Source organism: Melospiza melodia, chromosome 21, assembly GCF_035770615.1.
Source record: "Melospiza melodia melodia isolate bMelMel2 chromosome 21, bMelMel2.pri, whole genome shotgun sequence".
Lineage (NCBI taxonomy): Eukaryota > Metazoa > Chordata > Aves > Passeriformes > Passerellidae > Melospiza > Melospiza melodia.
This window is the reverse complement of record NC_086214.1, coordinates 7,434,827-7,459,822: the sequence shown is the minus strand read 5'-3', so window position 1 is coordinate 7,459,822 and position 24,996 is coordinate 7,434,827. Positions and strand designations below refer to the sequence as shown.

Here is a 24,996-nt window from a genome sequence, read left to right as displayed (position 1 = left end):
GGGGATTGTTGTAAAATCACAACTGCCTCATGTCTTCTTCCTATTCTGAGGCCCAAATTAAACTTGTACTGCTTCACACCTTGCATTTCTTCAGCCCCTGGTAATGTTAGATCCCTTGGGGGCTCCATTTGGGCCTGGGTCTGGGCTCTTCCCCCTTTGGGCCTGGGTGTGAGCAGTTCCCCCTTTAGGCTTGGGTGTGAGCTCTTCCTTTAGGCCTGGCTCTGGACTTTTCCCCCTTTAGGCCTGGCTCTGAGCCCCTTTAGGCCTGGCTCTGGGCTCTTCCCCTTGCTCTGAGCTCTTCCCCCTTTGGGTCTGGGTGTGAGCTCTGGGCTCTTCCTCCCTTTGGGCCTGGCTCTGAGCTTTCCCCCCTTTGGGCCTGGCTCTGCTCTCTTCCCCCTTTAGGCCTGGCCCTGAGCTTTTCCCCCTTTGGGCCTGGCTCTGAGCTCTTCCACCTTTGAGTTTAGGTGTGAGCTCTTCCCCCTTTGGGCCTGGATATGAGCTCTGAGCTCTTCTCCGTTTAGGCCTGGCTCTGGGCTCTTCCTTTGGGCCTGGCCCTGGGATTTTTCCCTTTTAGGCCTGGCTCTGTGCCCCTTAAGGCCTGCCCCTGAGCTCTTCCCCCCTTTGGGCCTGGGTGTGAGCTTTGGGCTCTTCCCCCTTTGAACCTGGCTCTGCTTTCCTCCCCACTTTGTGCCTGGCTCTGAGCCCCTTTGTGCCTGGCTCTGAGCCCCTTTGTGCCTGGCTCTGAGCCCCTTTGTGCCTGGCTCTGAGCCCCTTTGTGCCTGGCTCTGAGCCCCTTTGTGCCTGGCTCTGGGCCCCTTTAGCCCTGGCTCTGGGCCCCTTTAGCCCTGGCTCTGGGCCCCTTTAGCCCTGGCTCTGGGCCCCTTTAGCCCTGGCTCTGGGCCCCTTTAGCCCTGGCTCTGGGCCCCTTTAGCCCTGGCTCTGGGCCCCTTTAGGCCTGGCTCTGCCCCTTTGTGCCTGGCTCTGCCCCTTTGTGCCTGGTTCTGAGCCCCTTTAGCCCTGGTTCTGAGCCCCTTTGTGCCTGGTTCTGAGCCCCTTTGTGCCTGGCTCTGGGCCCCTTTAGCCCTGGCTCTGGGCCCCTTTAGACCTGGCCCTGAGCCCCTTTAGGCCTGGCTCTGCCCCCTTGTGCCTGGCTCTGGCTCTGCCCCTGCTGACTGCATTCCCGTGTTGCTCCTGCAGGTGCAGCTGGAGAGGATCCGGCAGGCAGATTCCCTGGAGAGGATCCGTGCAATCCTGAACGACACAAAACTGACGGACATTAATCAGCTCCCTGAAACATGACAGACACCCTGCTGGGCTCCAAGGCTGTGGCTGAGGTTTTTAACTCATCTTTATAGCAACATTAATTATTATTTAACTCTAACCGAGAGAGCAGAAGACAACAGAGGGGAGCAATGACTTAAGTTTTGTTTCTAGAGGGGAAAAAGGTTTCGTACTGGGCAGGAAGAGAGCACAAGGGTGACTTGTAGTGTAGGAAGGAGAATTTCTAATGGAAACACTAATGAGTGCAGTGTTTCGTGTTCCACTGAGTGGGATCAGTCCTTACATTCTGAAAAACTTCCCTCTTTCAGCCGACTTCGTAACCTAATCTAGAGTTTTGGAACATAAACCCCTGTCTTTCCCTCTGTTCTTTCCCCCACTACTGTGATCAAAGTAGCTGCTGGAAACTATTGTCCCTCCAAAACGTTGAAGAGCAAAGTGGTTGAAGTTTTTCTGTTTGAATAGTCAGTAACAGTATTCAGCTAGCAGAGAGAATGAGGTGTAGAGTATGCTGTATGAATATTTTATATTAAAATATGACTTTATTAGCAGGACACTGGATATTGATCTTATTTCATAACTCAGTACTTTTTTTTTTAAAAACCATTGGCTCTGTGAAGAATCTGAATGCTGCTGAAATGTGGATATGAGTGAGCTGTGTATCTCCTGAACAGATAAATGCTAATCCAAAAGAAAAAGAACACTGTACTGAGAATTTAACTCCTTGCCATTTTTCTGTTGAATTCAGATACAGAAAGAAAAGCACAAGAAATGCACTGTTTTGTAATCTCTTTTCACAAATGTAATTTAGAATATGGAGCTACAACCGGTTGTTTCTCATCTCCTAAAGCTGAGCAGTGCCTGGAATCCCTTCTGTGTGGGAAAAAAAAAAAAACCAACAAACAAAACAAACCAAAAACCAAGCAAACAAAAAACCCAAACAGAAAAAAGCTGGTAAGAGTCATGTGCATGTCTGAGCATTGGCCTGAGGTGGGGCAGGTGTGCTCTGCTCTGGGGCTGGCACAAGGTGTGAAGGCAGGAGCTCTCTGGGATGGTGTCCAGGGCAGTGCCAGCACCCAGGGAAGCACTGCCAGACCCTCCTGGGCAGGGCACAGAGCTGCAGGAGCTGCAGGATTGTGCTGCTGGAGGGGCAGTGCAGCTCTGTGCTGTCCTGCACTGCTCAGGGCTGGCTCCTGTGCTGTCCCCTGCTTCTGCTCCCAGACTGTTCAATTGCACTCAGTAATGTGGCAGCAGAGGCAGGAAATTCTTGTGATCACTCACTTGCCAGGTTTGGGTTTCTTGTTCTATAAATGTCCTGAGGTAACATGAGCATTCCTCCTCCTCCTCCTCCTGCTCCTCCTGCACTGCTGGAGATCCATGCATGCAGCTGGACACATTCCTGAGCTGTCGCAGGTGTTGGTGATCCTGGTGGTACAAACCCAATTCTTGAACTTTGCAACTCAGTTAAAAGGAGGCTGAAGGAGCAGATCCTGCTGTCCAAAACTTCTTAGTTTTTCCTCCATTCCTTGATGTTTTTGCTTCATATACTTGGCCAGAGATCTGCTTTTCTTCATCACCTTCAAAAGTGACAGAAACTGCTCCAAACTGCAATGCACATGACTATGTATTTTAAGTGCTTAGATCCTATTTTTAGCAGTGTATGTCCTGCTACTGACATCAAGTCAGAACCAGTGGTTTTGAAGAGGAATGCCTTAAAAACAGCCAAAAAAGCATCATACAAGCTCAATTCCTTGCCACTCATTACAAGAATTAAAGCATTTTATTCACCCTAGCAATTAATTCCCTTCATAATCCTGACACCCAAAAGCAATTTTCCCACCTTAGTAATGACTAACAGATGGCAGAGCTGTCATGTCTAAAGGTGACACTTACTGTCACATAAAGGTGATGTTGAAGTGTGGCTTGAGTCTTATTTGGCAGTTACCAGATTAGGGGTTTTTTACTCTTCCTCACTATTTGCTGAGCTGTGGGTGACAGCAGCCAGGTCCTGATGCAGAAATCCAGGACCAGATATTTTAATTCAGTTTCCAATGGCTGGGTAGACTTTAGAGACAAAACTACAGGCCTTTAGTAGGAGCTGCAGAACAGAAAGGAAAGCTTTTTTCTCTGTTCCCACCCTCCCTTGCCAAAATGTGTAACAGGTTACAGGGTCAGTTACTGTAACTGGGGCCTCACCTGTGCAGGAGGTGTAAGGAAACCTCTTGTATGGCAAAACTACACCACATCCTGCACCCTCTTCAGCAAGCTGAGCTCTTTAGGAACTGCACCTTGAAGTCTTTCACAGTAAAATATTTTTGGTTGTGTTTCTGGATGGTCCCAGTGTGAGAGAGCAGGGGGAGGAGCTGTTCTGGCCTTCCAGCATCCCTTGCTGGTCCCGTGTCTTGGCCTGAGCCTTTCAGGTGCTGCAGGGCTGGGGGCTTTTCCTTGCTGTGTTTTTGTGGCTCGTGGGCACAGCTTTCCCAGGTGTGGTGGTGTCAGGGTGAGCTCAGGGCTGCAGCCTGGCAGGAAGGAGATGAGTGGGGCAAGTGCTTTGGGCTCCTTGGCAGCCCCAGGGCTGTGGAGCTGCTCCCAAAGGCAGACCTGCAGCCCTGGGGTGGGCACTGTGTGCTTTTCCTTGCTGGTGAGCCAGGCACTGCACAAGTCCCTGGAGGAACTTCCTTTGGTGTGGAGAGGAGGGCAGGCAGCTCTTGCATGGTTTTTCCTTTTCACCTCCCTGTTCCATCACACAGCCCAACACCTGTGCTCCTGTCCCAGTACCAGCTGTGACCATTTTAGTGTTGGAACACGAGTCACCCTTTTCACCAACTGCTGTAATGTCAGATTTTTAAACAATTCAGTTGGAAATTGGAACCCTGGCTGTTCACATGGATGTGCTCCCTGCAAACTGCTGTCCCTCCTGGGGGAAGGACAGCAAAGCTTCAGCAGCAGCAACTGAGCTTCTGCTGAACTCAGACTCAAAGGGGCCTTTAAAAGCAAAACAAGACAGTGTGTGCCAAATTTGCAGAGCAAATTTAAAAGACTGTAAATGTAGGAAAAGCTCTTGGTGTAGATACTCACTGGATGATGGATTCTGGTGTTGCTGCTCGTGAACATGAGAAAACAAATGCTCTTCCTTCCAGTTCTGGGTGTTGTGGAGCGTGGCTGGGGCTGGCTGGGTTCTCCTGGCTCGGGCAGTGTCACTGCTCAGCTGTGCCAGGGGCTGAGCTGTTGGTGGAGGCTGTAGCAGGGCCCAGGTGGAGTTCTGGAGTTCTGTCTGCATTCCTGTACCTGTATAGTCTTAACCTGTACAAAGTGTTCTTGCAGCATGTCTGGTACCCCCCAGCAGTGCCCCCCTGTTTTAGCAGTGCAGTAACTCCTGTCCCCCCTGAGCTTCACTGTGGCACCTTTTCCAAGGGCAGGGGGGAGGGACAACAATTCCTTATTGTCCACTAGAGTCTGTCTACAGCAGAGACTGAATTGGCCTTGTAATGGCAAGAAGGACTGCAGAGCCATCTTTGCAAAAGGCAAACAGTGTTTGGAAGTCAATCCTGCATTCCAGTGAGCCAAGCCATTGGTGTCCTGTGCAATCGTGGGTGTAGAATTCTGCTGTCTCCAGGATTCCAGTGTAACCATTTGTTAACTGTACTGAAGGTGTGTCCTTTATGGAGAAAGTGTTCCAAATTAAAAAAAGCTGCTGAAGTGTGTGTGTGCACGGCTCTGGTCTTTCTCCTCTGCCTCCTGCCACAGCCTCCCCCCAGGGACCCCCTGATGGAGCAAGAGTGGGAGACAATCCCAGCATAACCCCAGGGAGCAGCAACCCCCACTCCTGAGGCAGCTGCAGGAGTTACCCTCTAACACCACAAATATAAAACACCTACAGCACATCCCTTTCCCATGACAAAAACAGAAACCACAGCATGTGAGGAGTCATATCAAAAGTATTTTATTTCACAATTCTTTACAAAATAATATGTAAAAGGTGTATTGTTCAACATACAAATGGTAAATATACAAGGGAATACCAGGGCCAGGTAAAGCTCATCCAGCCCCTGGCTGCAGGGTCCTCTCCAGGACACGTCAGAAGTTCACGTGGCTCCTGATGTCGTTGATCTGTTTCACCATCTCCCGGATGTGTTCTCCCCTTCAAGAAAAAATAAGGCAAGTCAAAAGGCTGCACAGAGCTAGGGAGGAAGGGAAACACTAGAGCTGGTAGAAACAGGGAATGGGAGCAGTGCCTGTCATCCCAGGCTGGGTTACAGACTGCCCTGGGATCCTGGGGCTAAAGCACTTCCATACATCTGCTCCAAGTGCTGCTCTCAGGAGCTGCACGTCCTGTGCTTCAGCCCCTCTGCCCCAGCATGGCTTAAGTGACACCTGAGACACCTGGACTGCAGGTGACCAGGGCTCAGGTTGCTCAGGAGGAGCCCAGCTTGCACTTACTCCTCTCTCAGGACAGCCTGGATGCACTTGCTCTGGTAGGCGCTGAGGCTGATGCTGGGCTTGCGGGGGCTGCGCCCCTTCTCCATCTGTTTCTGTTGGTATTCCTTCTTCATTTTCACCTGGCAGGAGAGGAGAGGAGAGAAGGCCCAGTCAGTGCTGGTGCTGCCTGCCACAGTGGAAGCTTGTTAATTACAGACTGCTGTGTTGTACTGCAATTAATTGGGTTTTTTTTGGGTCCAAATCTGTCTGCTTTTGTACTTCCCACAAAGAGAAGAAATGTCCCTGCCAGGCTGGGGACTGGGGAGCTCTCTGAGGGCTTACAGTGTGTGCAAAGGTTCTGTCTGTATTACACCAAGGGCCCAAAGCCCCTTTAGTTCATTGCTGCTAATTAATACAAGGACAGCATCACTTTGTTGGCAGGACTCCTCTGTCAGCACTGAGGGAGGAGCTCAGGAACCTCCCAGCCTGGCCATTCCTCCTCTCACCTGTCTGATAGCATTGCTCAGGTGCTGCAGCTGGTCATGGATTGTCTGCAGTTCCTTCTTCATATCTTTTTCAGTGTCAGATAGAACAGGAAGCTGAGAGTGGAAACTCCGAAGGACTTTCTTCATCCTTTACAGCAAGAAATGTCTCTGAGTTAACATCCCTGGTTCCCAGCTCTGCTCAAACACCTGGGCCATGCTGCCCAAGTCTCAGGGGCTTCACCTTCCCCTTCCACCTGGTCTCAGGGGCATTTCTGAGCATGGGGCTGGCTCAGGCTGGGCCTGCAGACAGATCACACCAAGCCCCAGCACAGGGAATTGCAGAAGCCCAGTTTGTAACTAACCAGCAGCTCCTGCCCACTCTGTTCTGCCACACCTGCAAACTCTGTTTAACATCAGGGGCTGTGAGGTGGAATAGCCCTGTGTGCCCTCACCTGTTCATGATGTCTTCTTGCTTCTCTTTGGCTTCCTCATACTTGTCAGCCAAGCGCTCGGCCATCTCCCGCAAGCTTTTCCTTAAGGGGAGGGAGAAACAATTCCTGACTTCAGATCCACACACGGGACAGGCCAGGGTGTGGGGAAAGGACAAGGAGGCTGAAGGAGGGAGCTGGAGGAGGGAGCAAACCTGCAGGCTGGGAATGCCTTCACCTGTTCCACACAGGGCCTTGTCCAAGCCACCACGGGTGCATCATTCCTGAGGTTTGACTGGATAAAGGGGACAGGCTCTACTCACCTCTCCTCTCGACAGTAACTCAGATCCTCCAGTTGTTTCTTTTTCTGTCCCCACAGCAGCTTCACTCTGAAATAAACACATATGGAAAAAAAACAGACCATTTGCAATCAGGTGAATCGGGATTTACACCACAGAGAAAATGCTGGGAGTGGGAAGAACTAAAGACACTGAAAGGGGGGCAGTGAGAAAAAACTCACATTTTGTCTTAACTGTAGTGTAAATAACTGACTATGATTTGAAGCAGCAGAGACTTAAGGCAATTTTCCTTTGTCAGGATTAGTGCTGAGGTCAGATTTCCTGCCACCCACAGGCCCAGGCAAGCAAACACCATGAGAAAAGTATTTTATCTGTGTGTGTTTACCCTTTTTTTCTTCCCCTATAAGCCACTACAGAGATCAGCTATTAACTCACCCCTGCTTTTCCTGATAACTCAGTTTTAAGTTCTGGTATTCATTGTTACTTTTACATTTAGTACATTTACTCATTCACAGGATCAGACCCACAGTGCTGCTGTGTCACAGAGACATGCCAGCACATTTTTATGAGTTTTGCATTACCTTTGCTGAATCTCCTCTTTTGCCAGGTCCTGTTTCAGTATATATTCCTCTCTGAACACCTGGGTGGCTCTGCTGAGGAGCTGAAGGCATTCTTCAGGGGGAGGAGCAGCATCTTTATCTGCAGATCTTAAGATTGAGATTTTTGCCATCTTACTAATATGTTCCTTTGGAAGCCTAAAACACTTCCAGTGTTTATGGTAAAGCTCAGGGGGGCGGGGGGAGGGGGTCTGTTGTGAAAGTGAGGGTTAAATTAAGGAAATCCCAAGGTAGCTTAGGATACCCCAAACCCAACGGGCCAAGCAATGAGAACCTCACCAGCTGAAGGCAGCCCTGCTCTGAGCAGGAGCCTGGAGCCAGGGATCCCCTCCCAGGCTGCACCATCACAGGGCTGGGTGCCATCCCCACAGGGACACAGGTACCAGTCAGTGGCAGGAGCTGTGCCCAGCACTGCCATGCCAAGGCCATGTGCTGTTCAGTAGGAGCAGCCCAACACCCAGTGTGTTCCCAAGGGTTGCCCTGCAGGTGCCCCAGGTTGTGCTCACTTGAGGTGCAGGGGGTTGGCAGAGCTGCGCTGCAGGATGCCCTGGATGTGCTTCTCAAAGGAATGCTCAGCCTCGGCCACGATGCGCAGCGGGGACACGGCCAGCTCCTTGTCCTCCCTGGTGCACAGCAGGGGAGGGGACGCAGGGTGCACAGTGCTCCTGCACACAGCACAAGGGAACAGTCACACACTCACACTGAAACAGCCAGAGCTGCCTCACTGACACAGTCACTCACACTGAAACAGCCAGAGCTCCCTCACTGACACAGTCACACACACTGAAACAGCCAGAGCTCCCACACTGACAGTCACACACACTGAAACAGCCAGAGCTGCCTCACTGACACAGTCACACACACTGAAACAGCCAGAGCTCCCTCACTGACACAGTCACACACACTGAAACAGCCAGAGCTGCCTCACTGACACAGTCACACACTGAAACAGCCAGAGCTCCCTCAGTGACACAGTCACACACTGAAACAGCCAGAGCTCCCTCAGTGACACAGTCAGAGCTCCCTCACTGACACAGTCACACACACTGAAACAGCCAGAGCTCCCTCACTGACACAGTCACACACTGAAACAGTCAGAGCTCCCTCACTGGAACCCCTCTGCTGTGGAGTTCCTGTGTCACTGCAGCTGTTTCAGGGACCTGGTAAATCCAGCCCTGGCAGGGCAGGCAAAGCTCACATCCCCACACCTGTTTGGTCACAGCTCAAACTAGCAAGGATCATAAATATCCTCTGGCTTAAAGAGAAGGAAGTTCCAGAACAAGGCAGGCAGGCACTGAACAGCAGCGTGGCCTTCTCCACAAAGCACCCTGCCTGGTCACTGCCCACCTGTGTGGAATCTGTGAAATAAATGAAAGGTCTCTGGGAGAACCTCATGTTAACACTGGCTCTGCTGTCTGTTCTACCTTAAACAGTGTCCTGCAAAAAAAAAAAGAGCTGAAAATAGTGTCACCCCCTCAAGGTGTTCATTTCACTGTGCAAATGCACATTCACACCATTCTGTATCTTTGCCACCACCTCCAAAGAAAGTAACTGGAAGCACAAACAAAAATCCTACTTCTGTTTTTCCCCTTTCAGGCACACACAACCTCAGCAGCCCATTAAGAATATCAACACTACTGAAAACCCCCTACAATACCATCAAGAACATTTTTTGTCCTAATTCTCACTAAAAGTGACCTGATTAATAATATCCCCTACAAACACCTCATCAGCAGTAGGTAACAGCTCAGTAACTCCCAGTGCTCAGCCAGGGAGTGTTCAGAAAGCAAAACTTCATGGAGTGTCCTAAGAGCTGCAGAAGCCTGGGGTGAAACAATCAAAGAGTAACTGAAAAACAGGAATATCCTTTTTGGGTCCTTCCCATGCAGTCATGGACTTCAACTGAGAACCACATACAAGAGAGGCCTTGTAATGCACTCATAGCTGTTGGTGATGCAAATCATGGTGGGCCCCAGGACATCAGAAACGATCCAAAATCCTCTAATTGGAGAAGGCTGCCTGAAGAGAAGAACACAAAAATTACCCAGTCAGGAGAGTTCTTAATTCCTGAAATTGTGCATGTTCACTCTTTTGGAAATGCTCCAAGGTCAGGTACATAGAAGTGAAAATTTCTGCTGCTCTGACAGGTGATCTTCACACAGAAACACAAGAATTTTAAGCTACTACCCTAACTGTGCAGTAAGAATCCTGATACACAGATTGCTCAGTTGTATTTTTTGAAAACTTCTGAGCTTGCTTTAATGGCAAGAATGCAGCAAAAGATGACAAATCATAAATATTTTCCATAGCAAGTCCCCAACTTGAGCAATTGAGAAAGAGTTTGGTTTTTTACCTGCATGGCAGTGGTTTTGTACAAAGAATATGTTCAACAAAGCACTTCTGTTCTGCTCCCAGCTCTTGTAAACTGTCTTTGTCTTCCTCGTCTACAAGGAGACAAGTCAGGATGCATCAGATCCACTTTGCAGGGTGAGGGATTCAGCAGTACCTGCATCCACCAGCCTGTTGCTGGCAGATGTTCATCTGTTCCCCACTTTCCTCACTCACCTGAACCAAGGAATTTGTGCAGTTTGTTGATCCATGTCAAGCCCACACTGTGGACACCAGCTTCGTGTGTGCAGTGGTATCTAGAGGGACATTTGGGATCTGAAATTGAAGCAGAAAATGTAAGAGGTGGCACTGAACTGAGAAAAACTCACCCTTCACACCTGCACTGCTGATCCTGTGTAGCAACTTAGTGTCCAGTCAGCTTTAACATCTTAGTGCAGGCACAGAAACAGACACAGGTGTTAGAGTCTAACACACTGATGATGTTTTGAACCCTTCCTATCACACCACATTGCATCACTCAGACAGGTTTCCAATGGCAGATTATTAAAACTAGCAGACCACATTCTGACCAGCTGCTTGCTCCCAGAGACCCAAACATTTTGTCCTGCCCCAATTCCATGGGATAAGCAGGTCCTTCCCTTGGGATCACTCTCTCCACAGCGCTCCCTCACACTCACAGGTCAGCACAGATGCAGAAACTCCTGCTTTATAACCCTCAGATGACAGAATTTAGTACTGACCATGTGTGATCTACACTGGAGCCCCTGCCAGGCTTGCTCCTTCCACAGCTGTATTGAGGGCATCAGGCAAATCCTTACTCTAACCCCCTGTTTGTCTGACACTGATGAGAATGTGCAGATAACTGGTTCCTCAATGTGTGCCACAAAAAGCCACGAGCTGAACAACAGCCCTACCTCGGTGCAGCTTGATTGGGCAAGAGAAGTCAGACTCCAAAGGATCTTCCTCATCTCCTGTTGCCAGTTTCAGTGCAAGTTCCAGCTCAACACATTCAAACACGTACAGGGAAGGAATAAGATCAGATCTTGGGTCCCAGGACTTCTCTGACTGTAAAGAGCATTAAATTCTTCTGTCAGACATCATTTAAATAGGAATGCCAACATAAACAGCATCAAGAAAGAGATACAAGTTTTAATTGTCAAGGAAAATCCTCCTTAAATTAGATCCTAGTAAATTTGATCAAAAACTGATCTATTTCAAGGTACACAGGACTGAGATTTAATATAAAAGTGTCAGGGAGCCACAGGAACTGGCTGAAACAGGAGAAAGATTCACCACCTCATTCCAAAAGAATGCAGCTTTGGCACTTGGCACACACTTCGAGGCATCCTGCCACCTTGCAGCAAGAACTTGGATTAAAAAAACAAAAATACCTCCAGAAAAAAAAAAACCAAACCAAGAGAAGGTACCTGCTCATCATCCTCCTCTCCATCCAGCACCACGCAGTGGTAGAGCATGCCCGACTCGGTGGCAATGACCAGGATGTTGGGCACGCAGGGCAGGCACAGCACGGCGCAGGCGTCGTAGCCGTAGTTGTCCTCGGCCGCCGGGTGCATTGGCAGCGGCCCCAGCAGCTTCCCTGGGCTGCCCGTGCTGCAGGGAACGGGTGAGGAACGGGTGAGGAACGGGTGAGGAACGGGTGAGGAACAGGTCTGGTCTCAACCCAGGGCTGCCAAACAATGGCTGGGAGCTCTGAGTCCCACTGCACTGCTGCAGAGTTCAAGTCTGACCTGCAGCCCCTTGCTGGAGAGCTCAGAGGGGAAATCAGAGCTCATTTCATTACACTTTATGCTTTGAAAGCAACCAAAGCTACACTGCAAAAATTCATGAGGAAACATTCTCTTGCAAGAACAGAAAATACTCATGGAAGGCTCAAGTTAATGATTACTCAACTGGTTCTTGCACTTCACATGCAGCATTTTGTGCTGTGGCATTTCTTTGGGCAGAACTTTAGATGGACTAAAGCCACCTCACTGCCTGCAGACAGATCCCCTCACAGTGCTGTTTCTAACCCAAGTACCACACGCTTTAATATTCAGCTACACAAGATCTAACTTGTAAGTCTTGCACCATCTTCTCAGTTTTCTAAAGTAATTCCTTCTTGTATCATGTTTATATTTTTGATTAATCATCCTGACTTTCCACTGAACATGCCTGTGAACCCCCTATGCTCTTCAATTTCTCTTCCTAGGATGCCCCTGGCTCATGAGCCTCATCCAAAGCTAAGGATGTCTGTGCCACAAAATACACTGAACAGCCTTAGACCCACTGATCTTTTACAGCCCTGTGTGTTCATATCAGATTGCTGGTGGTAAATTATGCACAGTGCATTCTGAGCAGTGGAAGCTGCACCCATAATGTTTGGATGAGAAAGGATGACAGGCTGGTTTTGGATTCCAGTCTACCAGCACTGCCACAGAGACAGAACAGGCTGCAATACAAGCAAACTCAGCCCAGCATCCCTCACAGAGTCCCAGCCAAGCCGAGAGGTGACTCTCCCACCCCAGCACTGTACAGCCAAGCACCCCACGAGCCCTGGGGCTCAGAGCCTACCTCTGGAGCAGGCTGACGTAGGTGAGGAAGGTCTCTCCATTCTCATAGAGGATGTACAGGGGGTAGCCCAGCACCTCCTCGCTGCCGCGCTGGCCCAGGGCGTGCTTGGGCACCGGCACCTGTGGCCCGAAGTCGAAGGCCACGGCTGTCTCACCCAGGGATGCTGTGTAGGCTCTCCTGGCACAGGGCACAACCAGCTGGGTCAGCAAGCACTGAGAGCACAGAGTGTAACCTGCTCCTGAGGGCTGTGCTGCCAAATCCCTGCCCAACCCCATCCCATCCAGCAGTGCCAGCTACACAAGGCTGTAAGGGACACCCCTGATGTGGCACATGGGTCCTGCAGTGCCCCCACAGCTCCAGAGACACAGGAGGGGCTCTGGTACTTCTGTGAGGGACACCACTCTGTGCTGCAAGAGTTCTGTTTCCAACCAGGCCAGGAATGAAATAAAAAGATAATCTATTCTCTACATTCCTCATTTAAAACCCCCTTCTTAACATCAGTGCGTGGTTTTCAAGCTACTACTCTGACAAACACTTAACTATACAGCTTGTCACCACTTTGCTTTAGAAGGGTGGGGAAGAGGAAGGAAGGAAAGGAGGAAGGAAAGGAGGAAGGAAAGGAGGAAGGAAGGAAGGAAAGGAAGGAAAGGAAGGAAAGGAAGGAAGGAAAAGGGAAAGTGTAGGTACTCTGCCATGAAGAACTGCTAGCACTACAGAATTCATATGAGATTTTCAGGCACATTTATCACTTATTGATTAAAAACATAACTGAGAATACTGAGCTTATTCTGCAAAAGCATTTCAAAATACAAGAAGCCACACCAACCCTGTTTTGATGGTCAGAGTCTCCTCCTCGGTGTCTGAAAGCACAATCACCTTGATGGGTGTGTGAGGCACCTTCAGACTGTAAAACCTGGGGAAAGAAAGAAACAGCAGCCATGGTCACTCTGCTGGCAGTGCTGCACATTCCCTGCTGACACAGGAACATCAGCCACTCACTCTGAAATTCCCCCATCCTACTTTCTTATTGCTAACTCTGGTAAAAATGGCAGGATGCAAATACCCAGTGACAAATTAAGGCTGGATGTGACAAAAAAACCCCACTTTGACTAATCAAACGCAAATGGGGCTTACCTGATGGTGTTATCTGATGTCAGGAGCACAATGTGGGGCTCCATGGTGTCACAGGGGTACCAGGCTGCATGCTTTAGGGTCAGGGAGGTCGAGCTGGTGAAGAAGCGCTCCGCAATAGGAATGGTGCTGGAACACAGAGCAGAGACTTGCACTGGGACCACAAACACACGAGCTACTTCCAAAGGGAGGTGGGGACAAGAAGAGCTAGAGACACAGTGAAAAGGTTTCAGAGTCTTTATCTGTACTACTCTGAAAGTTGGAAAGCAGCTTTAAATTGAAGCCCTCTGTTATTTCCCCCAAAACATCTGCTTTCAGCTGCCATAGCTGAAAGACCTCAGAGGAGCTGCCCCATCTCTGGACATGTCCAAGATCAGGTTGGGCAGGGCTCAGAGCAACCTGGTCTAGTGGAAGATGTCCCTATCCATAACAGGAGTTGAACTTGCTGACCTTTAAGGTTTCTTCCAAACCATTCCATGATTCTGTGGAAAGCTACAGAATACTAGAGGAGCATCTTGCTCCTCAGCAATTACAACAAGTTTAGAAGGTCATTTATTTGGGTTACTTGACAAGCAAGCAAGTATTTGAGCCAAAATAATTTCATTCATGACTGCCCCACAACACCAATACAACCTGTACCTTCCACCAGTGCCTTCTGTATCTGCCTAACCCCAAGAAAGGGAGGGTGTAGAGGAAGAGTGGCAGGACAAGGGTGTTATTATTCACCTGAGGTCTCACCCACCTGCAGTTCACCGTGGATTTCCCACCTTCAAACTCGGAATTCTTGCCCCAGCGTTTGGGCAGCTCGAGCACCATGAGCCCCTTGGTACCGATGAGCGCCACATGGTGCTGGGCAGGGCTCAGCAGCGTCTGGTGCACGTCGAAAAGGGGCGGGTTTATGCACAGAAGAGTCTGAAAACAGAAATGTTACAGGGAATCACAAGCCCTTCAAAGCACCCACGGAAGTACAGCTCATCTTTATTTTGGATGGTTATTTACACGGCACGGAATCAGGCACAAAGCAGTGGGTTCCTTGAGGAAGGACATCCCAGGGCGGGCTGAGGGATGATATTCCTTCAAGGAACAGACCCTGTTAGCCCCGTGCCCACCATGACCCTCCTCCCCTCAAACCTCACACCTCGCATCCCCTCACATCCTCTCTGTCCCGTTTTTAACATTCTCCACACATCCCCTCACGGCCCGCCCAGTCCCTCACACCCCCTCCCCTCCTCACAGCCCCTCACACCCAGCCCGTCCCTCCACGACCCCCCATCCCCTCACGCCCCAAACGCCACCACCCCAGCCCCCTCTTCCGCATCCCCTCACACCGCCCGCCCCAGCCGCTGCTCCCCTCAATCCCCCCTGGGCCCTCCATCCCCTCAGCCCCTCCCGCACCTGGTAGCGGCCGAGCGCGGCGGGGTCGGTGCCGGTGCCGAGGCGGCGCAGGCCGATGGCGAGCAGGGCGGCGGCGGGCCCGTCCCAGAGCAGCAGGTCGGAGCCCAGCCCGCACAGGAGGTCGCGGAGCCGCGGCGGGCGGGGGGCGGCGGGCGCGCGCTCGCGGAGGCGGCCGAACAGCGCGTGCTGCGGCAGCGCCGCGCGCCACTGCTCCGCCGGGCCGCACTCGGCCGCCATCGCCCCGCGCGCCGCGCCGCCCTGACGTCACCGCCCGCGCGGCCAATGGGCGCCGCCGCCCGCGGACTACATTTCCCGGCGTGCCCCGCGGGCCAGGCGCGCTGCGGGGTCGGCGCGATGGCGGCGCCGGTGCAGGGGCACCGAGCGCGGTACAAGAGCCCGGGCGGGCCGCCCTGGAGGGAAACGTACCGCAGGGTGAGCGGGGAGCGGGCTGCGGGGGGGGGGGGGGGACGTGGGCTTCCTTCTCATTTAGACCCAGTTCGGTCCTCCCGGGGCTGGCCTCAGTGGTCCCGCGGGGGTGGGTGAACCTCACCCCGTCCGAAACTGTCCCTTGACCGCGTCCCGAGTGACGCACGGCGCTGCCCCCGCTGCGAGCTGTCATCCAGCTCCCCCGCAGCCCCTCCAGGACGTGGTCAGCTCCGTTATCCCCGTGCCCACTCAGGGATTCCCGGTCCCTCAGCCCTATGGGACGCACCCCCAGCCCCGGTACCCCCGTGCCCCTCAGGGATTCCCGGTCCCTCAGCCCTATGGGACGCACCCCCCAGCCCCGGCACCCCCCGTGTCCTTCTCAGGGATTCCCGTTCTCCCGGCCCTGTGGGACGCACCCCCCAGCCCCGGTGCCTCCCCCGTGTCCCACCTCAGGGATTCCCGGTCCCTCGGCGCTGTGGGGCGCATCCCCTCTGCCGTGTCTCACCCCCGGCTCCCCCATCCCCGGTACCCTCGTGTCCTCTCAGGGATTCCCGGTCTCTCAGCCCTGTGGGGCGCATCTCCTCTCGTCGTGCCTCAGCCCCGGTACCCCCCGGGCTCCCCTCAGGGATTCCCGCTGTCTGGGCTCTCTGGGACGCACCCCCTCCGCCGTGTCTCACCCCCAGCCCCGGTACCCCCGTGTCCCCTCAGGGATTCCTGGTCCCTCAGCCCTGTGGGACGCACCCCCTCCGCCGTGTCCCAGCCCCGGTACCCCCGTGTCCCCCCGAGCCGGCGCTGACGGCCCCGGGCGCTCTGCTGTCCCCGCAGCGCTGCATGGAGCGGCTGAGGAGCAGCCGGGCCAAGCTGCTGGATCGCTACCGCCAGGCCGGGGATGGGGCGAGCAGGGCGGCCCCGGGAGCGCTGCTGGTGCAGGAGGTGATGGAGCAGGAGTGGCAGGAGCTGCGGGACAGGCTGCCCGGCCTCGGCGGAGAGCAGCCCATGGAGCAGGTCAGTGCTGGGTCCCCAGCCTCAACACCACGTGTGTGATACAGGAGTATCGAATACAGCTCCCTGAGGGTCTGACTTCAGCTTCTCATTGGAGCCGACAAAACTCAAGAGCTTCAGGGTTTCCTGTTCTGCAGTTCAGGCAGGGTGTTGAGCTGTGAAAGTGCCTCCGGGCATGAGTGGGGAAATTCCTTATTTCTTTCACAAACAGCCTGTGGATCACAGCAGAGGATTGGTTTTCTCATCTGTGCTTTTTATAGCTGGTTGTCACTTCCCTCTTCTGAGAATGGAAATGAAACCTCAATGTCTTAAAAAGCGAGTTCTTGGACAGGCTGTACTTGGGTCTCTTCTGGCTGGCTCTGCACTTGTGCTTGCAGTACAGGTTGCTTCCCACAGTGCATGGGTGTGCAAATAGAGGGATTTGCAAACAGGAGACAGGAGAATAAGAGTGGATTTATATTCCAGCTCAGTCAGGTGCTGGAAGTGAGAAAGTGGAATGGGAGGATCACTGACTCATTCACCTTTCAGGTGCTGGAGGACCCTGATGAGCTGGCAGTGCTGGAAGAGATCCAACAAGAACTGATCTTGCAAGGTAAGATCTTTACACATCTTCTGACTCCTGTTTGATCTGTAACTTCCTGGTAGTGCAGAAAACCTGAGGCTGCACTCCTTGGTTCTTGCAAACCACGTGATACAGGGCAAGAGCCTCTTTAAAAATCTTGCTGAGGTACTGAGACCTCTTCTCACAGTTTTAAGAGTTTAAGTGTCATTTTAAAGTCTGTGAGGGAGGCCATAGAAACAGGACTGAGATCTTTTAGCTCTAGGAACCTTAATAAATCAATTCAGGATGTTTCTAAAGTGCTGATCAGAAAGACCCATATGAGACGAGCTGAGCCACAGAAAAAACCAGATTAGCAGGAATGATTTCACCCAGCATAGAAATCTGAGTAAAAGCTCTTAGAAACTCATATCCAGCCCAGCCTGCATCAGCCCAGCAGCTCTGGCTGTGCTGCCCAGCAGGCCCTGAGGGTGCTGTGCTGTGCTGTGTTGCTGCAGAGCAGTTGGTGATCGAGGAGTACGAGCGGAGCCTGCGCTTCGATGAGGAATGTCTCAACGCCATGCTGGACGGCCTGGATGCTTCTGACAGGGTCATCTGCCCTGTATGTAGGAAGTAAGAAAGCCTTTGGCACTGGAATCAGATTCCTCACTCTCCTGCAGCAGTCTGGGCTTAGAAATGTGCAGGGAGAGGCTGGTGTTCATTTCAACAACATAGAAATGCCTGAGCAATGATCTGAATCTTACTGGGGGGGGTGTTGGGTTGGTTTTGGGGGGTTTTTCACTCCACTGACAGGGTCATCTGCCCTGTAGGTAGGAATTAAGAAAGCCCTTGGCATGAGAATGAGATTCCCCACTCTCCTGCAGCAGTCTGGGCTTAGAAATGTGCAGGGAGAGGCTGCTGTTCATTTCAACTAAATAAAAATACCTGAGCAATGATTTAAATCTAATGAGGGGGCTGTTGAGTTGGTTTTGGGTTTTTTGCTCCACTGACAGGGTCATCTGCCCTGTATGTAGTAAGTGAGAAAGCCCTTGGCATTGGAATCAGATTCCCCGCTCTCCTACAGCAGTCTGGGCTCAGAAATGTGCAGAGAGAGGCTGCTGCTCATTTCAACAACACAGAAATGCCTGAGCAATGATCTGAATCCAGTGGTGGGGGGCGGATCTTGGGTTTTAGGGGTTTTTCTTGCTAAGATCTTTCCTTGTTCTGGGTGTCATGATGCTCACAGTTTGCTCTTCCCAGGAATAACCTGACTGTGAAGGCTCACTTGGTTTGTTGCCAGTGTGGATTGTACATCAGCACACAGGTGAGCTGCACTGTGACACGTTGTGTGTGGCATCCCTGCTGCTGCAGAGGCAGCTTTAAGCTACAGACAGGAACTCCAGCTGACTTTGAATGAATTATTCTCAGGATATGACAGAGGGAAAGCTTCGGTCCCTGCTGGAAATGACCTTGACAGAGCACAGTCAGAGGTGCCTGCACAGCCCCGAGTTCACAGTCACCAGTGGCATGGAGGAGGAAGCCAGTCTGCTGATGAGCTGCCCTGTGAGTGCAAATGTCAGGGTCCTGGAAAGGATCCCTGCTTGGATCCATGGCTCAATTACATAGGCAGAAACCACAGGTCTGTTGATCTCTGGGTTTGTGTGGCTGTTTTTTCACAAAATTCCTTGGAAATGGCTTTACCTTTGACCACCAGCAACCATAAAAGAGACATTCTAAAGTACACACCTTTAACTGCTGGATTAGGGAATCTTTCAAGGACCTGTCAAATCTAGTGCCCTAACTTTAGCCAACAACTTCTATGTCTTGTGTGCACCATCTGATCAGGTAAGGGGTTCATGAAGAAAAGTTTAAAAATTACTTGTTTAAACCTCCTGAAAAACTTCATCCAGGTGTCTCAGAGAACACACAGCAGCCCTTTGGCTCCAGCTAGAGCTGCTGCTTGCTTTGCTATGTAAAACCAGTGAGGACAGTGGTAGGGGCAGAGCATTTCAAGTAGAGCCATGGAATTGTTTAAGTTGGAAAAGACCCCTAAGATCAAATCCAGCCATTCCCCCAGCACTGCCAAGGCCACAACTGACCAATGTCCCCAAATGCCACATCTAGGTGTCTTTTAAATCTCTCCAGGGATGGTGACTCCTCCACTTCCCAGGGCAGCCTCTGCCAGTGCTCAACAACTCTTTTGTGATTTTTTTTCCCCTCCAATCAATAGTTTTTCCTGTTCATATAGTTTTGAACTTTATACATTAATACAGTTCTCTGTTCAACTTTTTTGTGAAGGTCTGTGACTCCTGGATGATTCTCCTCTAAGGTGATTGAGCTGCTGCTTTACTTCTGGAAGACTTCAATACTAAACTTCACCCAGAGCTGCTAGGACTCTTTTGTACATATTTCTAACTGCTGTGTCAAAAAGACACTCCAAAAGGCACAGTATTGCCTTGACCTGCACTTTTAACCACACAGGACATGTTTTGAAATAAATATATTTGTTTATTTTGGCTTTGGGGTTGTCTTTAATACTACATCAGTGATCTCATAGCTCGTGTTGGACTTCAGCTTTGAGTTTCAATGAACCTTAAATAAATTAACTAACTTAAATAAACTTAAAACTTAAACAGCAATTGGAGTTACTGGTTAAAGTAAAAGTGCTCAACCATCACTGCCACAACTACTGTGAGCAGCTCTGGCACAGAGAAACTCTGCCATCACTCTCATGGCAGTTCTGGTACAGCAAGAAGAAGAGAAACCACCCTTTTTCAGTGATATGTTGAACAGTTTTTATTCTTCACATTCATTCTTAATTGTACAAAAAGCCCCATGCAGGGTGAGGCAACTCCGGCCTGTAGCACTGGAGAACTTGATTGGGGCTGCACCATCACTACAACTCCCCAACTCCAAGTGAGAATCCTCCTTCTCCACCTTCCTTACTTACTCTCTGTATCCACTGTGAAGATTTATTTGGGTATTGCTGGATGAAGCAGCACTGTGGAATACCCACGCTTGAGGCTGTGTTTCCTAGCCTGACCTACTGACATTTGACAAAGCTTTTAAGGTCTTCAAGGAATTTGATGTACTCCTGGTGCTCCAGGGCAGTGCTGAGCTCTATTAATTCATCAGCAAAGGTGTTGTCCACTCCTCTGTCAGCCAGGAAATCCATCAGGTGATCATAGAGAGCCTGGAGCAGGAACAGAAACCTTTAGTGGAACACACCTGGGCAGGGGTGCATTGAAATGTCCCCTGACAACTGGCACTTCCTCCCAGGAAAATCAGGCCCAGCTCCCATGGATGCCTTCATTTTTAGCATTTATATTTCCCAGATTCTGTTCTGCATTAGTGTTTAACTCTGTATTTCATTAAAAGTGTCAGCAAGTTCTCCTCACAGCTCAGTCAGACAAAACAATCCTTTTCCAGCCCCATAACCAAGGACACCCCTGCAGCTTTAGGCCCAAAAAGTGCAAACAGGGAACTGAGGAGTGGAAACTGGGAGGATGGGACTGCATAACCTAGAGTGGAATTGGACAATTAACCCCAATATGGAAATGGAAGTTTATAAAACTTATAAAAGTGTGAAAACCCATGACTCATCAACCATCCTTGGTGTAGCCCTGGCTGGGCTCTTGTACTGCCCCAGGTGAATCCTTTAAGGCCTTTTAATAAATCCTATTTTATTCCTTTAACACTGTCTAGCCTCTGCTCTAGGCAGCCTCTCAAGGCACCACCCCAGGAGGGCAGGCCTGACCTTGGATGGAATATTTGGACAGAAAGGGCCATGGAACACGTAATAAAAACCCAAACTCAACCCTACAAATGAGCTGCACCCTGGAGATGATCCCCAGACTGTGGAGTCATCAGGGGAAGTGACAAGGATGACACAGGCCAAGCTCTGCCTGTCCCTCTACCCAGGGGTGAGCTAACACTTTGGAAAGGGATCTGATGTACAGGTTTGTCTGAAAGGCTTAAATGTTACAGTCATGAACTTGGCTTTTTCCTTTTCATTCACATTTTAAATTAATTTAATGTCTTAGGGGAAAAATAGAATAATCAGTGTGGGATGGTCTACAGCACACTAAGCAATTTTTACATGAAGGCTTCTCAAGGGGATACACTCTAGCACTTCTACTTTCTGTTTTAAACATGACAGCCTCAAACTAAAAATTGTAGCTTTTAAAATCCTGGCATTGAGAACATAAGAACACCCAGATTCTAGTGCATATTTTTAGTGTTACAAGTCTAACAACACACCTGGAAAAGCAGGACACAATGTATTTTTTCAGATACCACACACAGATGCTTTTACCTACACATGGTGTCTGATAAGCCACATTGTTAAACACAGATCAAAAGATGTTTAACAAGTGTCAAAGCATTTCCAGAATGTGACTCCCTGCTGGGAAATCCACATATAAAATCTGGAAAGGAAGAAGTTCGCCCTGTCTGTCCTGATTCCTGGTAATGCCTCCAGCAGTGCACAACCCTGGGATCATGAGACACCCTCAAGTCTGCAGCAGAAGCACCAGCTCAGGGGCAGAGCAGGGCCAGCCCCTGTCTCAGACACCCTGTCAGGTTTAATTCCCAGCCCAGGAGCAGAGGGACAGCCAGGTGAGGTGAGCTGAGAGCTCTCTGTGGCCTTTAGCAGCACCTACCCAGTCCAGGGAATCCGTGTTGAGGGTGTAGTTGGTGTCCTTCCAGTCAGCCTCTCCAGTGGGCTGGAAGCTGACCTCCCGAATTGTGAAAATGTCACTTTCTTCCTCTCCTTCATGTCCAATCTGAGGCAGGAAAACAAATACAAGGCATGCAATTAGCTGCAATTAGTGGGCACACTCAAACAGCTCATCCTCAGGCTGGGAATACCTCAGGAAAAGCCTTAAGGCCAGAGAAGCTGTGCCTCTCCCCTCTGAGGACAAGCACAGACATGCACAGAACTCAGGAAAACCTCTAAGCTTGTGCTGCCATGTAAATCAGCAGCCTGAATTTTACAAATACAAAAAAACAACTTCTGTGTGGTTCTAAACATGTCTTCCCATGTCTGTCTCATCTTTGTCAGCCAAGACTGGCTGTTAAACATCTCCTAACATTTACAAAATAAACCACAAATACCAGTGTGAGTGAAAGCTCTCAATTTTATTTTCTCCCCTCCTTTTCTAATCCCCACTTCTCTACTGTAATTAAATAAAGAGCTCAATAAGCAGCTGATCAGAAACACCAGGGCAGGATGTGAGGAATGCCATAAACATTTCCTCCCCACTATAAAAAAGGCCAACATATAGCCCCTTTTTTTTTCTGATTAAGAAAAATAAAGAAATAAGAGGAGACTGGATATTGTGCTGATTCAGAAAAGCAAGAGATTGCAAAGAGCAGTTAAATCCAAGAGGGGCACAGTGATACTCACCTCATCTTCAGGGAAATGGCAGTCTAGCACAAGGGTCTGTTTTGTATCATCTTTTATTACTTCCACTACAAAGTTTGGAGTTGATGTAAGTTCAGGCTAAATAAGAGAACAGTTGCATCAGCACTGGAATCTGAACAGGAGCCAAAGCAACCACAGCACAGCCCAGCCAGCACTGGGTATTCCTGACACCTTCCACTATCCCAGGATGGTCCAAGCCCCATCCAGCCTAACCCTGGACACCTCCAGAGCCTTCCCACCCTCACAGGGAACAATCCCTCCCAATATCCAATTCAGCCCCACTCCCTGTCAGTTAAAAGCCATCCCCCCCTCAACCTGTCACTCCATTCCTCTGTACAAAGCTTCCCTCTCCCATTCTCCTGTAGACCTTTTGGAAGGTGCTAGAAAGTCTTAGAATTCCTCTAATTTCTCCTTATTTCTCCTCTAATTTATCATTATCTCTGCCTTCCTGCAGCAGAGAGGAAGGGACAGGCAGCCCTGGGAAATCTGCATTTTGTGACTTAATGCTCGCAAATATCAAGTAAGGGGGAGAAAAAGCCAAAGCCTCAACACTTGAGGACAAAGCTCAATTTTTCATCTGTGTCCCCAGCATCAAATGCACATCAAGGCTAAGTCACCTCCTGCTCATCAGGTTTCTGCTGCTCCTGCGTGTCGTCTTCAGCCGAGGGTGGGATGCTGTTATTGATGTTGAATGTAACCGTTATCCTGCACAAGAAACAGAAACAATTCTTTTGAACACATCCCCAAAATGCCCATCAGAATGGGCCTTTTAAGCCCTGTTCAGGATTCACAGTGTGTGAACAAAAGCAGGGACTGCAGTTAAAAGACACACCTGGGAGAAGCTGCTCCCTCCAAGTGCTCTCACCTTTTAAAGTTTTACCGAACTGTTATTTTTCAAACAGGAAGACCACGTGAAACTTTGTAACACAAAACACAGTAACAAAAAGGCGTGGAAAAAAGTGTCTTTGGCCCAAAGCGGTCACACAAAGGCGCAGTTTGGGCTGTGAGCACATGGAGCAGCCTGGTCACTGTGACCCACCCAGCCACCCACCCTCGGGGGCTGGGGACCGTTCCCACACCCCACTCACTTTTCCCCCGCGATCTTCCGCACCAGCTTGGCCTCCGTGCCGTGCACCTCGAGCTCCCACCCCCCGGACACCTTGGGCAGGGATTTGTGCTTCTGGATCTTCTTCTCCTCCTGGATCTCGTCCGTCAGGAACTGCGCAAAGGCTTTGTCTCCTGGGGGAAAGAAAAGGGGGTTAGGGAAAGGGAGGGATGAAGGAAAGGATGGGGGGGTGAGTTCGGGGAAAGGGGTGTTGGACAACGGGGTTAGGGAATGGATAGTTAGGGAAAGGGGGGATAGGAAAAGGGGGATGTGGGGAAAGGGAGGGTAAGGAAAGAGGGGAGTAAGAAAAGGGAGGGTTAAGGAAAAGGGGAGTGGGGTTAAGGGAAGGGCAGGCAGGAAAAGGGGGTTTGGGAAAATGGGGGTTTGAACAAAAAAAAGGGGTTAGGGAAAGGGGGATTGGGGAAAAGGGAGTTGTGAAAAAGGAGGTTAAGGAAGGGGGAGTAGGGGAAAAAGAGGTAGCGAAGGGGGTGTAGAGGAAAAGGGGGCATAGAGGAAAAGGGGGCTTAGGCGATGACAGAATTTAGGGAAAACACAGAATTTAGGGAAATAGGTGGTTTAGGGAAAAGGAGGCTTAAGGAAAGAGGAGGCATTAGGGAAAGAGAGATGAGTAGGGAAAGCCCTCCCGCCCCACGTGCTGCCCAGCACGGAGCGGGCGCAGCGCACGTGTCCTCCCCGCGCCCTCCCAAGGGCGGCCCCGCTCCGTGCCCGCTCACCCTCGGTGTGCAGCCCGCCGCAGCCGCAGGACACGCGGCCGGCCGAGCCCCGCCGCGGCCGCAGCAGCGCCGTCCGCCCCGCGCCGCCGCCCAGCTGCCACAGCGAGCGCGCCAGGGCCGGCGCGGCGGCGGCGGGCGGCGGCAGCAGGGCGCGGCGGGCCGCGGAGCTGAGCGGGCGGCGCGGCGCGGGCAGCGGCGGGCGCAGCGCGGCGGCGGCGGCGGCGCGCAGGGAGCGGGCGAGGAGCATCGTGCGGGACCGAGCGGCGGCGAGGACGGCCCGCCCCGGAACCGCGCTCCGCTTCCGGCCCCGGCGCGCCCCGCGCGGGCCCCGCGACCGCGGGTTCGAGTCCCGCCTCCGGGAAGATCCCCGGTTCGAGTCCCGGTTCGGTCGATAAGCGAGTTCGAGTCCCGGCCCAGGTGAGACCCCGGTTCGAGCCCCGGCCCCCATGAGGCCCCGGGTTCGAGTCCCGGGCCCGGCAGCACGGAATGTGCTAATAGGGTGCCTGGTTGCTGGGATTTCTGACGATGGAATGGGCAGGGATGGCACGGACACAGCACCCGTGCAGGTCCTTTCTCGGGTGAACTCACAGACAGAGCTTTAGGAATGTGGGGGACGTGCACAGGTTTTATCCCAGACATCATCCCGCTCATAATTAGGACTGGCACTGTTCAGGTCAGAGCATGAGAGTCCCCTCAGGAAAAAAAAAAAAAAATGGTTGAGGTTTTTTTGGTGTATTTTAGAGGAAAGAGTGACTCAGGCAGCATTTCCTGGCACCAAGCCTGCCCTTTGTCCA

The 24,996-nt window shown here is 51.2% G+C and overlaps 4 protein-coding genes across 4 annotated transcripts in view; 2 read left to right on the top strand and 2 right to left on the bottom strand.

The window, feature by feature from the left end:
- RABEP1 (rabaptin, RAB GTPase binding effector protein 1) overlaps positions 1-4,977 on the top strand; it is a 48,202-nt gene extending 43,225 nt beyond the window's left edge. Inside the window, exon 18 of the mRNA XM_063173839.1 lies at positions 1,198-4,977. Coding sequence (XP_063029909.1) covers positions 1,198-1,299 — 102 coding nt within the window. The 3' untranslated portion in view covers positions 1,300-4,977. The remainder of the gene's footprint in view (positions 1-1,197) is intronic.
- A 221-nt stretch (positions 4,978-5,198) lies between these two features.
- On the bottom strand, positions 5,199-15,209 carry NUP88 (nucleoporin 88). Its single transcript, XM_063173841.1, has 17 exons — positions 14,973-15,209; positions 14,320-14,489; positions 13,581-13,706; positions 13,273-13,359; positions 12,447-12,623; positions 11,303-11,486; positions 10,790-10,940; positions 10,092-10,190; positions 9,880-9,970; positions 9,444-9,545; positions 8,033-8,191; positions 7,491-7,616; positions 6,934-6,999; positions 6,635-6,715; positions 6,204-6,330; positions 5,719-5,837; positions 5,199-5,419 (listed from the first exon to the last, which is right to left on the bottom strand). Exons 1-17 carry the CDS (start codon positions 15,207-15,209, stop codon positions 5,356-5,358), a joined length of 2,166 nt encoding a protein of 721 aa, XP_063029911.1. The 3' UTR covers positions 5,199-5,355.
- A 109-nt stretch (positions 15,210-15,318) lies between these two features.
- Positions 15,319-19,456, top strand: RPAIN (RPA interacting protein). Its single transcript, XM_063173791.1, has 7 exons — positions 15,319-15,404; positions 16,224-16,403; positions 16,929-16,992; positions 17,457-17,571; positions 18,199-18,262; positions 18,367-18,501; positions 19,237-19,456. The coding sequence occupies exons 1-7, from the start codon at positions 15,327-15,329 to the stop codon at positions 19,264-19,266; spliced, it is 666 nt and encodes a 221-aa protein (XP_063029861.1). The 5' UTR covers positions 15,319-15,326; the 3' UTR covers positions 19,267-19,456.
- A 252-nt stretch (positions 19,457-19,708) lies between these two features.
- C1QBP (complement C1q binding protein) lies at positions 19,709-24,449 on the bottom strand. The gene is made up of 6 exons (XM_063173790.1): positions 24,203-24,449; positions 23,452-23,602; positions 22,981-23,068; positions 22,346-22,441; positions 21,600-21,722; positions 19,709-20,131 (listed from the first exon to the last, which is right to left on the bottom strand). The coding sequence occupies exons 1-6, from the start codon at positions 24,447-24,449 to the stop codon at positions 19,982-19,984; spliced, it is 855 nt and encodes a 284-aa protein (XP_063029860.1). The 3' UTR covers positions 19,709-19,981.
- Positions 24,450-24,996: the final 547 nt, after the last annotated feature.

What these genes read in the sequence shown, in the direction of transcription:
- RPAIN (XM_063173791.1), top strand. Translation starts at nt 15,327, where the DNA reads ATGGCGGCGCCGGTGCAGGGGCACCGAGCGCGGTACAAGAGCCCGGGC. An exon ending in GAGAGCAGCCCATGGAGCAG is followed by an intron (nt 16,404 to 16,928) that starts GTCAGTGCTGGG and finishes TTCACCTTTCAG; the next exon opens with GTGCTGGAGGACCCTGATGA. An exon ending in GTCTGCTGATGAGCTGCCCT is followed by an intron (nt 18,502 to 19,236) that starts GTGAGTGCAAAT and finishes TTTTTTGTGAAG; the next exon opens with GTCTGTGACTCCTGGATGAT.
- NUP88 (XM_063173841.1), bottom strand. Translation starts at nt 15,209, where the DNA reads ATGGCGGCCGAGTGCGGCCCGGCGGAGCAGTGGCGCGCGGCGCTGCCG. An exon ending in CCCAATCAAGCTGCACCGAG is followed by an intron (nt 10,191 to 10,789) that starts GTAGGGCTGTTG and finishes CTTCAATTTCAG; the next exon opens with ATCCCAAATGTCCCTCTAGA. An exon ending in GCACAAATTCCTTGGTTCAG is followed by an intron (nt 9,971 to 10,091) that starts GTGAGTGAGGAA and finishes GTCTCCTTGTAG; the next exon opens with ACGAGGAAGACAAAGACAGT.
- C1QBP (XM_063173790.1), bottom strand. Translation starts at nt 24,449, where the DNA reads ATGCTCCTCGCCCGCTCCCTGCGCGCCGCCGCCGCCGCCGCGCTGCGC. An exon ending in GCCATTTCCCTGAAGATGAG is followed by an intron (nt 21,723 to 22,345) that starts GTGAGTATCACT and finishes TTCCTGCCTCAG; the next exon opens with ATTGGACATGAAGGAGAGGA. An exon ending in ACACGGATTCCCTGGACTGG is followed by an intron (nt 20,132 to 21,599) that starts GTAGGTGCTGCT and finishes TTCCTGCTCCAG; the next exon opens with GCTCTCTATGATCACCTGAT.